At 37.1% G+C, this 14,347-nt stretch overlaps 1 protein-coding gene across 2 annotated transcripts; it reads right to left on the bottom strand.

The window, feature by feature from the left end:
* Positions 1-1,444: 1,444 nt before the first annotated feature.
* RGS18 (regulator of G protein signaling 18) lies at positions 1,445-11,504 on the bottom strand. Of its 2 annotated transcripts, none has more exons than XM_085303202.1 (5): positions 11,225-11,504; positions 10,422-10,544; positions 6,618-6,679; positions 4,203-4,369; positions 1,445-3,037 (listed from the first exon to the last, which is right to left on the bottom strand). In XM_085303202.1, the coding sequence occupies exons 1-5, from the start codon at positions 11,341-11,343 to the stop codon at positions 2,783-2,785; spliced, it is 726 nt and encodes a 241-aa protein (XP_085159328.1). In that variant the 5' UTR covers positions 11,344-11,504; the 3' UTR covers positions 1,445-2,782. The 2 variants fall into 2 exon arrangements, with proteins under 2 accessions (XP_085159328.1, XP_085159329.1); XM_085303203.1 differs by having other exon boundaries at positions 10,422-10,523.
* Positions 11,505-14,347: the final 2,843 nt, after the last annotated feature.

Below are 14,347 nucleotides of genomic sequence, written 5' to 3'. Positions count from 1 at the left end.
CGTAATAGAGCCACTCTTAATGCTAAAAAGAGCTATCAGATAAGGATGTGGCACTCGGCAGGATGTAGTCTGGACAGGTGAGCCCACAGAAAAACATTTTGGGTGCAGCAACAGCTAGTAAGTCTTTGCACACAGAACAACGGTTTGCTAGCAGCAGTTGGATCCACTTTTTTTTTTATAAACAACTTTATAAATAGAGTTTAATATGGGAAAGAAAGGTCTGTCTTGCTGTAGCTCTCTCCTACTGTCATCTGACACAGCATGCAAGAACTGCTGGGCAAAAATAGTGAGGCCTACAGCAAAGGAGAGTGTGTTGATACACGAGGCAAGAAGGTTATAGACAGCCTGTAAGAGTCTAGGCACCTGGGATGGTTGAATTTCTCAGCCCTCTGCAAAGAAACGTTAGAACCAAGCCTGAATGCGCTGAACGTGTGTGAAGAGCTGGCCATGAAACTAAACAGGAGAACATGAGACAGTCCCTCTCGATTTGCAGAAAAAGGATTGGAGAGATTGCAGAAAAAGGAGTGAAAACACTTGCTAGGAATAATGCCCCAGAGAGTGGAGTAGCTATGCAGTAAAAGGACGTTGAATAATTTGATTATACCACAAAGAAGGGAAGTCTTTGAGGTRGTCTATTCTTTTTCTTTAACAAAATGGTAATACAAACTATAGATACACGCGTATTTTAAATACATGAGAACTCTGACATCTGGATGTTGCTGGTGATACAGAAATTCCCTAGTTAGAAACGGGATTATTTCTGGGAGAACTGCTTTGTGTTTAAAGAACAGAGAAATAGTCTGAGAAGGGGGATCTGACTCTAGAGAAATGCCTCCAAAGAGCAAGGATAAATGATCTATTTGGAAAAAATATACCGACTTCAGCACAGGAAGTTGCCYTTCTCTGCATTCGTTCGTTCATTCTTGTGACATCTGTGGCAGTGACCACGGGAGTGTTGACAATTCATAAAAAAAGAAGGCTGACAAGCTCAAAAGGTGCATTTCGTAGTGGTAATGATGACTGAAATRCAGCATCAGCGCTGCTATGGACTTTGGGTTTATCCTTGAATTGCTGTGCCCGCGTTGTGGCTGCTTACGCGCATTGAAACAGTACGGGTCTTCAGCGTTCGCTGGCGTGAGACTTCTACCTTAGGTCTTTGGGCTCAGGGAAGAGTAACGAGAGAAACGAGCGAGCCTCATCACCCTCACAGGGGCAGAGATGTTTCCTATCCGATTCCCAGGTAAGCCTAAGAGCTCGCGGAGGGCTGTGATCCCAGGTCTCCGCAGCCTTCCCTGCGGCGTTCCAGACCTCCGCGCTTTGCGTACGGTGGTSACACCGTTGATTGAAACAGTAGCCATCTCAACTCATATTGAATTATAAAGGCTTCACTACACCTCTGTTTTATTCATCCATGTATTAATGATAAACTGACATCTCGACAACCTTTTAAGCAGATCACTTTGCATTTATTGAAAGTTAGTAAAACGGACACTGAAGCCCTCCARCTGAGCAGTTCACATATAGCCTGAATTAGCAATGAACGTGTGAAGTCCTGTCCTCAGGAGCTGTCTCTCTTAATTTTGACCCCTTATTGAAAGGGGGGTGGGTGGGAAGGAGGAATAAAAATTAAATTCCRTGCAAGATGACTGAACATAGAAGCCACAGTTATAACTAAAACTTGCAGTAACTTAGTTGTTAAACTATACAATTAATAATACTTTAAAAACTGCCACATGCTTCAAGATATCTCTGCATCAATCCTGAAAAAAAAGACAGCTGCATATGCTGACCACAAAAATGGTATGCATGACTTGAGTAGTAAAGAAATAAAAGGGGGAATTTTTCTTTCCTCCTGTCATTTCCTCCTGGAGAGTGTTAGTGACAGGTAGAACTGAAGATCATTCTACCTTAATCCAAGARCTGTTAATTTTCAGATTCTTTTTCAAAATAAAAGGCAGAGAAATTTTAGAATAATGTTTAGTWACAAAAATAGCATAGCACAAACATTTACAAATGAAAGTAAGTGTGTACATATTTATATATCTATATATACACATATATGTACATTGACCAGGTGTTTAATGACACTGTGTTTAAAATAACATTCTCGGCCCTTTGTTACTGCTATCTGTTTGCAAAAAATTAGAATACAAATATTTGATGGCAAAGGTAGTCTATACAGCATAATTTAAACACATAAAACAGACACACATAAGAAGAGCATAAAATATACCGCTATAAAAATTAAATAGATATTCTTATGTTCCTTTTAAATTATGCAATAGCTAAATTTTACTTATGCAGTGGCTGTAGTTAAAACCTTTGTAATTTTACTTTTTACCGAATTAATGTTACTGTGTGTTCTATAGCATGAGAAAATACCACAAAAAGTGTGTGCTTAGTGTAGGAAATACTGCAAAAACATATGTGCAAAGGCTGGGTCTATAAATTCAAATTGTGACAAAARTGTTCTAAATAATACAGGGCCAGGATACATGATGGATATTATCAACTGGCATTTTAAATAACTAAATATAATTAGAAATCTTGAGTTAAAAAAAAAAAATACTGTATGAGCCCTTTATATCTAATGCATCTTGCCRATATGTTGCCTTTTTCTCTATTGTAAATGAGATTAATCACTGGCTACAGAACTCTGACCTGACATGAGTAGGTGTAACTGTGCTGAAGTCGCATACATTTACATCAGTTAAAAATTTGGATTTTAAGACACACATAATTTGCTGCTCTAGCTAGAATACATGTGGGCTGAGTTTCCCTGTTACCAAATGGTAAAGTCTGATCGCACATCCTGGAATTCATTGACAGTAAAAGACCGTGATCGTCTCCTAAGGGCAGGACGACTGGGATTTCTCCCCTTAACTAAATTTAAATAAAGATCAGATCTTAGGAAGCGTGGGTAACTGTCGTGCTCCATCAGCTTGTAGACTGTGCTTTGTGCTGCATCAAAGGTGGTGGTGATGGGCTGCTCGATGTTCTGACTTGTGACTTCCTTGGTCTGAAAATCCAGATTCACCTGGAGAATGGCAAAAAATGTATTTCTTTAATGAACATCAATGCATTTCCTATATTATTATCCACAGATTATCTTAAATAATCTGACAGAATTATGGGCTGAAATTGTAACATTTTGCAAACATTTTCTTAARATGAGAATTATACATTTTTCACCCTGTTACAGGGAAGTAGCTGCTAATATTTAACACTTGCTATTCTAACAAATAAAAGAACAACACATGGAAAAAAGGAGCATAGGCAAATGATATACTTCAYCTGTTCAGAATTAGTAGAGCTATATGAAATTATAAATCCAAAGGATTTATTGAAGAACCTGATCTTAGGTTCAGTGAGAGTTTATCATCTCCCAATCTGCTGATCGCCTTCCGAGAGCAGCCAAAAAATACTCCTTYTTCTCATTTATACATTTATACTTCCTTTATAAAACACTTCAGCAAGGCGAAAAAATTGTAAATATAGAGACTTCTTGCACTACTAGAGTAATGTAAGTACGTCTTAGTGTTGATGAGGATCACTGTATTTTTGTGTGCTGCCTGTACCATACCAAGAATATTCTGTTAGAACTTTTTTTCAAAAGGAGTATTTAAATGTTATGATTAGTCCTTCAAAAGATGTTTAATAATTTCTTTTAGTCATTTGGGTTATTTAAATTACMTAGCTGAGATTCAGAATTTTTTAGTAGTTTAATTTATAATTACTGGTTAAGAGAATGAGAGAATTTTCTGCTTTCCTGGAGGTAGCTTTAAAGGCAGACAGGCAAGATATTTTCRCAAATGCCAGCTGGTATGTCTCACAGCAGCATTAATGTTTAGCATCGTTATATTTCTTTAAATATACCCTGTATATTTAAATGYATTTCCTGGCTTTATAGACCATTCAGAATCTTTGATTCCTATGGCATAATATTTAAACTCATGTTCTTTCTTTACACCTTARTGCTACAGAGGTGACATTGAAAGGAGTATGAAGGAAAGTGAAAATATTAATGCAGTGGCTTCCAAAGCCACTCTGAAGCTTTGACATTTGAGTTATAGACTTCTTATGTCATTGGCAACATGATTAACTGTTGTCACTGCTTCTGGGCATGCACTCCTAAAAGCAGATTGCATCAGATGCAGTTGTGTCAAATAATGTCTACCCTGAAGAGCGTGTTTTTACTGTACCTCTTTTGGTGCATCTTTCTGTATGAATGTTTCATAAATGGTCTTAGCTTTGGGGAAAAGTTCGTGTGCAGTTTTGCTTTTCTTGTAATCCTCACAAGCTATCCAGAACTCGATGTTCTCCTCACTGAACTCAGTCTTCAGAAACTCTGTAAAGGCATCCAATCCAGCTACAGAAGGGAATATTGAATTGCATTAAAAAAAAATCTGTACCAGACAGTTACTCTTTACATACAATCTGTGCAAGGTACGTAGGTTGTGCTCCCTTTGAAATACATCACATTACAGGTAACTGCATATAAGTCTTAAAAGTGCAGTTTTTTTGTTAGGATTCTGCATGCTGCGACTCCCATGAAAGTTTGCGGRAAGAGTTCTCAGCCTCTATAAAAACCCACTACCAAAGGCTTGTGAGCTAACTACTTAGAAATGGAGGCAATCAAAACATATGATGTTTCAGACAGAGATGAACTTTGTTCCGGCTGAATATCAGATTTAGGTTGCTCCAAACAGTCTTTGAATCTTGGCTCAAAAGTAGACTCTTCTCCAGGAGTAATTTAAAATGAATGGCTTTCAGCATTTTTACAATTTGTTTATCCTACTTTTGTCATTATGTTGCAGATATTTCTTTCCCCAATATTGGAAAGTATTGCAATTCTGTTAGCTGTTTGAGGAATGGATTTGAAGAGCACATGGTGTCCAGCACTGTGCCATACTCATTCCTGCTGAATCAAACATGTCTCCCTCCAAAATGGAAAGCGAGTGGCCTATGAATATTCAAGCTCTTGTTATATGTGCACTTGGTAATTATGTAAGGAATGGACCTTTCCAAATAATGGCCAATTCTGTTCCTGTCACTAGTTTAGAAACAAATTGCATCAAAAGACAGATCCTTTTCCTAAGGACATAGAAAATGTTTTCACTTGTAAGGGTCATATACWTAGGAATACTGGAACAGCATTCAAAACAAAGGGCTGGAAGATATTAAATCTTTATTGTAACCATCATGAGTAATCTGTTCTCTGGCCAAAAATTGCCTCCTATAGGTCTGTTATATCTAAGCAAAAGGCTTTTGCCTTGGAAAACTTTAAGCTTCTGCAAATACAAGGCTAAATATTGTGAGCGCTTAATTCACTTGCTTTGATCACTGTCTCTCAGCTTAAAACTACTGAGATGGTGATGCTGGAAGGATGTATCTACCTGACAGGGGGTACTGATGACACGCACCAGAAATGATGGTCCTAAATCAATGACCTGACATTTCTAGACTTTCCTGATCTTCCAAAGCCTGCTTAATTTCTCTTATTTTCCCAACAACAGAATAGTAAAGTAGTCTAGCTCCAGTGTAACAATGAGAAATGGGCATTTGCTGGAAGCAATGGCTACTGTTTTTCTCTTGTTAATGTAAGAACTGATACATTCCTCTAAGAAAACCTTTTCATTAACAACCATTTCACTTAGTTCTAGCCTTTAGATGAGGTCCCAATGAATACTAGTAAGTTGTTTGACTAAGGAATGCAGAATGAAACTTACAGATCATCTGCAAAAGTGTGGCATTTATTGCCTTGCAAATTCAGATTTTTTTGCTTGTTCTTGGATTTCTCCCCATAAAAGTTTAGAGGCATTTTCTACAGCAAGCCCTTTTTTAACACAAGCTCATTTTAACAGTCTCTTCTGCCACACATGGCTAGTTATCCCCAGGATAAAAATAATTACYATGAAGTATTGCAGAACAAAAAGCCTATAACTTCACGCAATATAAAGAAAAGGTTTTGTAGCCTTCATTAAATAAAACTTATAATAAGACAGGATAGGCACAACTCAGTGGGGTGTTGCGAAGAGGTAAAATGATGGCTGAGATAGTAGCCAGATAGATATTTCCAGCCATTTTTAACAACTGCCATTCAGGATTTATGCTAATATAGCAGTTAGCTCTCCAGAACATAGCAAATCATCTTTGCTAATTCAAAAAATATAGTCCAAGAAAGATAAGGCAGGCCTCTGTTGATTTMATTGAATATTTTTTCTAAATAATTGGTTAATAGGTCACTATTTTAATGGATTTTATCYAAGTACTTGCTAAGTGTTCATACAGGAGAAAAAAACTTAACGTTCATTACAGAACAACAGTTTAATTACCTMTGTTCATCTCTTACTGTTTATTGAAGGAACTCTTCACTGACTCTTACATCATTCGATTCAGTGAAATACTAAACTTAAAAATTATAMATCAATTCTTTGTTTTCAGTATTTGGCAGCATGCTATACCCTAAATGCACAAGTAGAGCAGAAACTCATACTGATATAAATGATACCTCRTTAATTTAGGTAATGCACAGGTCTATCTAATTTGCAAAACTGTATTTTATGATTTTACATCAAGCAAATGATAGTCTTCAGAGAGACGAAAACACTACTAACCTTTCTGGGAAAGCAGTTTGTCAAAAGATTCACCCCATTTAACTGCTTCTTCAGGAGACACACTGTTTACAAAGCAAAAAGTGGTTTTGATGAAGTGCGTGCATTTATGAAGCTGCTGTAACCAGTTATCTGTTAGCATTATTGTTTTGTACTATTTCACAAAGTGTTTATTAGATTACATTAYGAAACAAACTTGTTCTATGACAGACTAAAGAAACATCTGGTTTAACTTTTTCTGACTTTTTTCCTGCAGAATTATACTTTTTTTCACCTTTTTGAGAAAAGATTAAAGAGATTTTCTCTTTAATGTTTGTGTTTCACTGCTATTCTTAAAGGAAATTGAGATCATGCAGCACAGTAAAACTCATACAGGAATCACCTTTTTAAACTTCAGGGTTAGTTGCCTAGTTAAACTTAAAAAGAAGGCTTTGGTTGCTAAAACTGACGTTCTCTTGCAAGCATGTGGTTTTGAATGCGCTCGATCTGAGACTGTGTTACCACAATCTATTTTTAATGAAATACGGAAATTCTATAGCATGAAGACAAAGCTGTAGCAATATGGTTTAGACGATGATCTCACTAGTTAATATCACACGTAGCCTAGGGGTTTTTTGTTTGTTTTTTTGGTTTTTTAYCACAAGCATTTTTAAAGTGTCATTATATTTTGGGATGCTGAACTCTATTTACCCTCCACTTTGTAAACTAGTACTGAATTAGGCTAGGAGATGAAATTTATTGGGCTAGGGCTATGACTTATATCTAGGCCTGAAGGGGAAGACCAATGTGTTAGGTGCCATGTGAACACCCATTTTCACTCAAGGGCAAAGGACTGCACAATGAATGTATCAAAATCTTCACATAAGCAACTTGTCCTGAGTCAGTAGGTTGGTAGTGGAGTTGAGAAGCAGATCAGCTTCTTATAGATTAAATGCTCCCTGAAAATGGTTCCTCCTTCCCAGCTGAGGCTTGAAGTTCTCTTATTGCCTGATTTATATATCCTGGTTTCCGCTGGCAAAATTTGTAGGCACCTGAAGTTTAGATGACGTGAAATTCCAATCACTTTGGGAAGGAATTCAAGCAACAAGGATCTTGATTTTATACGAAACTGAAAGGAGTATTTGTTATAGGTGTCATTTCTCTTCCAGCTGAAGTCATTGCTTATAGGAAGGAAACTTTTAGCTAGGGAGAGAAGAATTCTCAAGTCGTACAAATACTAGAGAACTGAAATTTAAGAAATGAGGGTAGGCCAATGAAGAGGGGAATTCCATAGCTGGGGAAAATGATACCTCACTCCTTGAAGGAGCTTTTTAATTGTAGGAAATATAAAAAGCGCAGTTCTCTGAACTGTGTGGATCTGTATGTTTGGGAATAATGGGTTCCTGTAGCTACAAAAATGAATCTGGTGATAGCAAAAGATAAACTCAAGCCACATATACAGTCTAAAAGAGTACAGAATGCTGAAAGACGTCTTTACTGTTTTTGGAAACTTCTAGGGTGAATTTTTGATTTTCTCTCAAACTACACCAGCTCAGCCTCACACATCTGACCTGGACCTGGAAGCAGCAATAAGTGTGGCAGTAAACAGAAACCAAGATCTGTTCCTCTTTGCCACTTTTTAAAGATGAGAAGAAACATGATTAGTTTACAGGTCATAGGTATTTCCACTATGACCACACTGTCCATCTGCAGTCTTCCAAAAAATTGTTTTCTAGTTAGGCTGTTTAGTATCTCTGTGTAAAGAATGGAAATCACTAAAACTAAGTAAAAGCACTAGGCATCCAAAACTATTATCTGGCTTTGTTACTTGAAAAGGTGCCTGTTTTTCTTTTTTAATTTTTTTTCAGTGAAAACAATCTAAATCTTTCTATATAGAGAGTGTGTATATACAGATCAACAAATATCTACCAGTTTCTCTTCTATACAGTAAGAATGGTACGATCCTTGCTAGTCAACCCCTGGCTGAGAGTAACATGTGACTAAAAGCAGTTGGCTGAGCAAGGAAGCAATGATGTCTGGTGCAAGAGGAAAATTCTGCAGAGCATTATTTATTGCCATTGTATCTACCTCCCATGAAAGTGTTTTTTCACAGATGATCAGAATGTATTGATGACTGTGTACTTTACATGAAATGTCTGTGTTTTATCAGCTACTCTCTCTATATATATATGTGTGTATATATATATAAAACCATCTGTAGCATGGTTTTACATGTCTAGAAATTAGGTGATGAAAAGGGATGTTCTCAGGCCTATTTCACCTTTGCTCATAATTGCAAGGTCCTATATTTGAGTGAACTGTAAAACTTTTTGAGTTAGTTAAGCTTCCTGTCAGCAGCAACACAAGGTGGAGAGAGGAAAAATAGAAAAGTCCTGACCCCCACTCTGACTGTGGAGTGGAAAGTATTCCACATCATGACTGTCTCCTACCATTTGGGTGTGCAGGATATTTGGATACGTGAGCAGCAAACACAGCGTAACTACCCAGATGCAAATGTTTAGATACCAAATTCTTAGCYGCTTTTTCATGGATTCCAGAAACAGAGTTTAGGCCTTTATATAACCTTTACCATATATTTACAGTCAGTAAGGGGTTTGTAGAAGCAATTACTGAAGTGTTCTGGTCAGGGGCAGGCATCTTGGCCCCCCAAAACAGTAACTACTGAAACAAGCTGGGTAAGTTTAACAAGGAAATAGAATAAAACCAGAAGCACTGAAGTGTTCTGAAGTGATCTGTGATGAAAAGAAATGAACTGCAAAATTTTTAGACCATTAAGTTGTAGTACTCCAGTACTTCTTTCCAATCAAGCCCTACCACTGCAGTTCTTGGCAAGTTAGTGAGATTCTGGCTCCCCAGTGAAGTCAGGAACAAACCTCGTAGTGAGTTCAACAAAACCAGAATTCACCCTACATCTTTAAGGGAAATAGTATAATGTGGATAATCTTACACAATATTTAAATGACTTTTTTTGGGGGGGAGACAAGACAGTGTTCAATCAATTATTGCAGTCATTGAGGAACTACGAATTCAGTATTTGACTTGCAGCTGGTGTTCATACATCACAGGATTATTTGAAAAAGCTATTTGCCAAGGATCTGTATAAATTCTTTGTAAGAAGTAATTTGTCAGGTACATACTCAAGTTAATGCTTGTTCAGTATTGTCARTGAACTAAGAAAAATGCTGTCGGCATGACTAAAGTTTTATATATGCGTGTGCATATGTATATACTTTTTTTATACAGACACAAATACATTTGAAGTCAGCAATATGAAGGAAAAGTTATGGAAAAATTCTCAACAAGTACAGACTTGCCCCCATACTAATTATAATAAAAGTAAGCAGTACACAAAGATTAGAAGAAAATGAAAGCTTGAATTTGAAGTAGCTGAGAGAGCACAGATTATGCTATCCACATTTTTCTTCCACTTTGTTTCTTCCTTCCTTTTTTTTTCTTAGAAAAAATGTTTGCTTTTTTTTTTCTTAGAAAAAATGTTTGTTGGATCAGATCATACTTCATACCACAGAAACTCTCTCTGAAAACTATGTAATGACTTGAGACTAAGCTATTTATCACTATGAATCTGAGTAGCAGTCTATGCCAATAACGTAAAAACATGAGTCGTGAGTTAGCTTGATATATGTTGTTTGTATGCTTGGGTTAGACTGCCAATTTATAAGCGAAATTGATCTTAAAAGCATTATTCTGTGCCAAGCCTGAATGCACACAGACAAGCGCAGGAAACGTTCTGAGTCGCACAACCACTTCCTGAGAGGAATCCCCAGCTCACAGCACTTACACTCTTACCTTGCTGCTTTTTTCAGGTTTGTAGGTTTGCCAAGATGATCATCTTCGTGGTATTCAGATTTCTGCAGGAAAAGGCTCAGCCTATTTCTCTTCTGCTTAGCTCTACAACAGAGTTCAGATGGCCTTTAAAGCAACGTGTTTAAAGATTTTTGTTTCCAACATTTCCTTTGACTAATATATCCCTGCCTCTGCGTCGCAGACCATTACCATTCAGTTCTACATTCAGTTACAGTAATGTTGATGTTATTTCTCCTACATACTGATGTAGGGAGACTTCTCCTTCCAGTAATGCTCACGTTAATGCCTTTTTTCTTTACACCTTAGCATGAATTTACATACGAAGTACTGGCAAAGGGTAAAGGAAATGTCTTCATTTTCATTTACCTTTTTCATTTATTTTAAAAAAGGGGTAGGTTGAATTTTATGTTATTGAACAAGTGCAGTTGGGTCAACATCTTCTAATTTTATCTTTTTTAAAGAAAAAAGGAAGTATTGCTTCCTGTCATTTGAAACTTTTAAAAAGAAACTTTTCGCGATCATATTTAGGCTTTAAAAAGGGATTTCTCAGAATTTCCTGTTTTTTTGTTAATCATTTGATTTGTTTCATACTTCTGTTCTTAAGTACTCCCTTGATGAATTAATATTTTATGTATACAATTCCCAGACTTGCAATTCATGAGTTTTCGCATATATCAGCCAAAAATGAAAAGAACTGTGCCCTAAATTCATACCCACCAGCTGCGGTAGAAGAATCGTCTATGTACATGGAACACTTAAAGTATCGATATGACCTTAAAACTTACCCAGGCTTGCTTGCTTTATTCATCTCCTCTTCATTTGTTGATTTCGTGACTTTGTAATAGGATTTATCCTTTGAAGCGGAGATGTTTAATTGAGGGAATAAAAGAAGTGGATTCTCCATCTTCCTCTAACAAAGCTTCCTAGTTTCAGCAAATGTTTCCTCAACTTCCTTACAGGAGTTGCAGCTGGTATAATTAGTGCATGCAGGAAGGTTGTCACATGCTGTATCTGGCTCGGCTGTTGCTCAACTGGCAGTTGAAAAGTTTCCAGAGCAGGTAGTGGAAAGCGGGAGGTTCTCCACCTTCGCTGTCGCTGCAGCTGCACGTAGGCAGGACTTTAAGTAGCGTTTTGTTTTTACAGTCGTCGTTTAGGGAAGTGAGACTATAACTTTGCAAAATGGCCGTTGATYATCCACGCAAACACGGCGCTTAGCAGAGAACAGCTCCTGGTTTTGAGCGCGTGGAACTCGATGTTTTGCTAGACTTAGATGACACCATCGTTTTCTCCCAAACACTTGGGAGAAGTGAATACAGTTGGTCTAAAATGAACTCTAACAGAAAATYGTTTTGCACAAATTAATGGGCATCATTGCCTTAAGCTCTTAGAAGAACTTTTAGCTGACTTTAAACTGCCCTCCGCAGTCTCCGGTGCTACGTGCTGGATGTAGAAATCAGGTTTAGCTACAAAATGCTAACCTGGAACTCRGAGCCTCCCAGAAGGGCCAGATGAAGCTGTGTTTGATCAGATATTTTGTAAATAGAGATTTAATTTTTTTACTATTTTTCAGAAGTGATAAGTACCTACTTCTAATTTTGAGTTTGTTCACGTATCAAGGAAAGGTTTGCAATACTGAACAGTGTATTATTCACTTTATATTCACCCCTAGGGCACTGCTGAGTACTGCAGTTTTGAAAGTGCGTTTCTTCTGTGCGGTCGCATCCGTCGGGCATTAGATAGGAAAGTCATTGATTATGTATCAGCACCAAGGCCAGTGATTATTAACCCAGCTTGGTTACTAAACAACCTGATCTAGAGCTGAACAAAGATTTTTGAGAATGAAAAATGGTGAGAAGATATGACCTCATCCTTTTGCAATGAGACTGACCGGTTCTGCCCGCTTACTGCCACACTGGCATGTTCTGATGAGAGTCCCACCATGGCCTTTCCTTGTGGCTGGGGATCGAGGGGAGGAGATGCTAACAGTCAGAAGAACTAAAAAGACTGTGCTAGAACTCTAAATTCCTGAAATGGAACAAAGAAAGAAGCTATTTTAGTTTTAAGAAAAAAAAACAGGAAGAGAGAAAAACAAGAACGAACATTGAGTTATTACATGTGTAACAAATTTTAAGATCAGATGGAATGAGAAATATTCWGTGCAAAGCTTCCTTCTGTAGCCCAAAAATCTCTGAGAAACAGGGTTTTGTACTTAAACTGCATTTTCAGTTTCAGAGTAGGCCTATAGATCATATCCTGCTTATTATAAATTGGGTTGAACAACGGAGCTGTCTTTAATGTATTCTGCCTTTTACCAATATGTAAAAGACTATAGAAAATATTTTGATTTTTTCTCCAAGTCACATGAACTTTTTTTTTCACCTACTGATAGGCATATAATACTATCTTTGTGTTGCTCAGTCATAATTTTATTACCACATAATTTTATTGTGTTGCTCAGGTGATTTTAGTCCCTGAAAAAATGTTGTCAGTTGTGGCCTTAATAGTTTATGTAAGCTGATTTAAGAAAGATTTGTAGTATGGAACTTCATTCATAACTGAATTACGTTCTGGTGACCTTGCCACTACATCATGTGCACTACAGATGGAAATGACCYGTTACGTCACCTGTTGCAATGCCAAGCCTGTGATGAGATCTTCCCAGAATATGCTGGAATGGCTTGTCCAATCTGTTTTTAAATGACTCTAGAGCAATGGGTTTTGTGTCTTAGATGCTTGAAATTTTTCTGTAACATATCATGATGATAACATCTATTCTGAGTAGAGCAATGTAATGAACATCTCTTGGGAATTTATTTGGAACTCTTGAAAGGAAACAGAATAATTGCAAGCACTCACTTTTTTTTCCCCATTAGTAGAAAGCTAATGTCAAATCTGGGCCCATGAAGTAGCCAAATTGCATCAAAGTCAGGCTGTGTCTTGTCAACAATGGTGCTGGTGCTAATAGGCATTTCTACTTTCCACTGCAGGCCTCAGTAGTTATAGCAACAGTATTAATGACCTTATTATGCTTTGGGCCGTCTTRTGTACTCCAGGATCACTTTCACAAAAGTGAAGAAGAGTTATTTTAAGCTAGAATAAGCAGGCACAGAATATTATGTATGTTGCTGATGATATAACTAGAGCAATAGAAAGCTCTAAAGAAATTTATGAAGAGACCCAAATGTCCTGATTCCTGACCTTTTCTCTATCCACTGAACTGTATTCACAGACCTTTTGGAAAGGATATAATGATTTTAAGACCCTCAAATCAAAGTCATCTATGCAAAGTCACAGACATGTTGATATAATGATTTATTATTTGTAGAAAAGAATAAATATGTTTTTCAAGAGCTTTCATATATAGGTGAATAGAATGTGTATTTTCAAAATATCCTTTATTTAATGAAAAAGCAAAACTGAATAGCTCATAATGTCCTAGAAGTTCTTTGRAATGATGTCCTAGTCTCTTTGGGCCTCTTCTTCAGTTCTAAAGTCTCTGCACTGACTTCCATTGGTATTTGATAAGGATCCACTATAGCTGATAGCAAAATTGTGCTTGGCTGATCTAGCACAGTAACTGCCCTCTGTGAAAGAAAAATAGGCATTAGCAATAAGGATATTACATTATATTCTGAATAGGTCATAATACTCCTTTGCAAAATGGAAGCACGAAAGTATTCAGACTTTCAATTCAGTTGAACACAAGTGAAGCTAAGAACTAGAGGGCAGTTCTCCTTCTTCAGCAGTCCTTCTGTGTCTCTCTCAAAATTGTTTTTGTTATTTGCTAGCAAAGTGTTAACCTTTCTTATTTTATATCTGTGCTTGTGTCCTATCAATGTCCAGGCTTCTCCACAATGGAGCTGTGCCACTGTTCTCAATTCAGATTTATTTTTACCAACTGTGTGGCT

The sequence above is a fragment of the Rhea americana genome, unplaced genomic scaffold (genome assembly GCF_003343005.1).
Source record: "Rhea americana isolate MKP2758 unplaced genomic scaffold, rheAme1 scaffold_198, whole genome shotgun sequence".
NCBI lineage: Eukaryota > Metazoa > Chordata > Aves > Rheiformes > Rheidae > Rhea > Rhea americana.
Note: the sequence above shows the minus strand (reverse complement) of the source record. Positions and strands in the feature narration are given on the sequence as shown.

Bases quoted from the DNA above. Each gene is read 5' to 3' on its own strand.
- RGS18 (XM_085303202.1), bottom strand. From the start codon at position 11,343: ATGGAGAATCCACTTCTTTTATTCCCTCAATTAAACATCTCCGCTTCA. The intron at 10,545-11,224 runs GTAAGTTTTAAG...GTTGCTTTAAAG, and splicing joins AATAAAGCAAGCAAGCCTGG to GCCATCTGAACTCTGTTGTA. The intron at 3,038-4,202 runs GTACAGTAAAAA...GCCATTCTCCAG, and splicing joins AGAAAGATGCACCAAAAGAG to GTGAATCTGGATTTTCAGAC.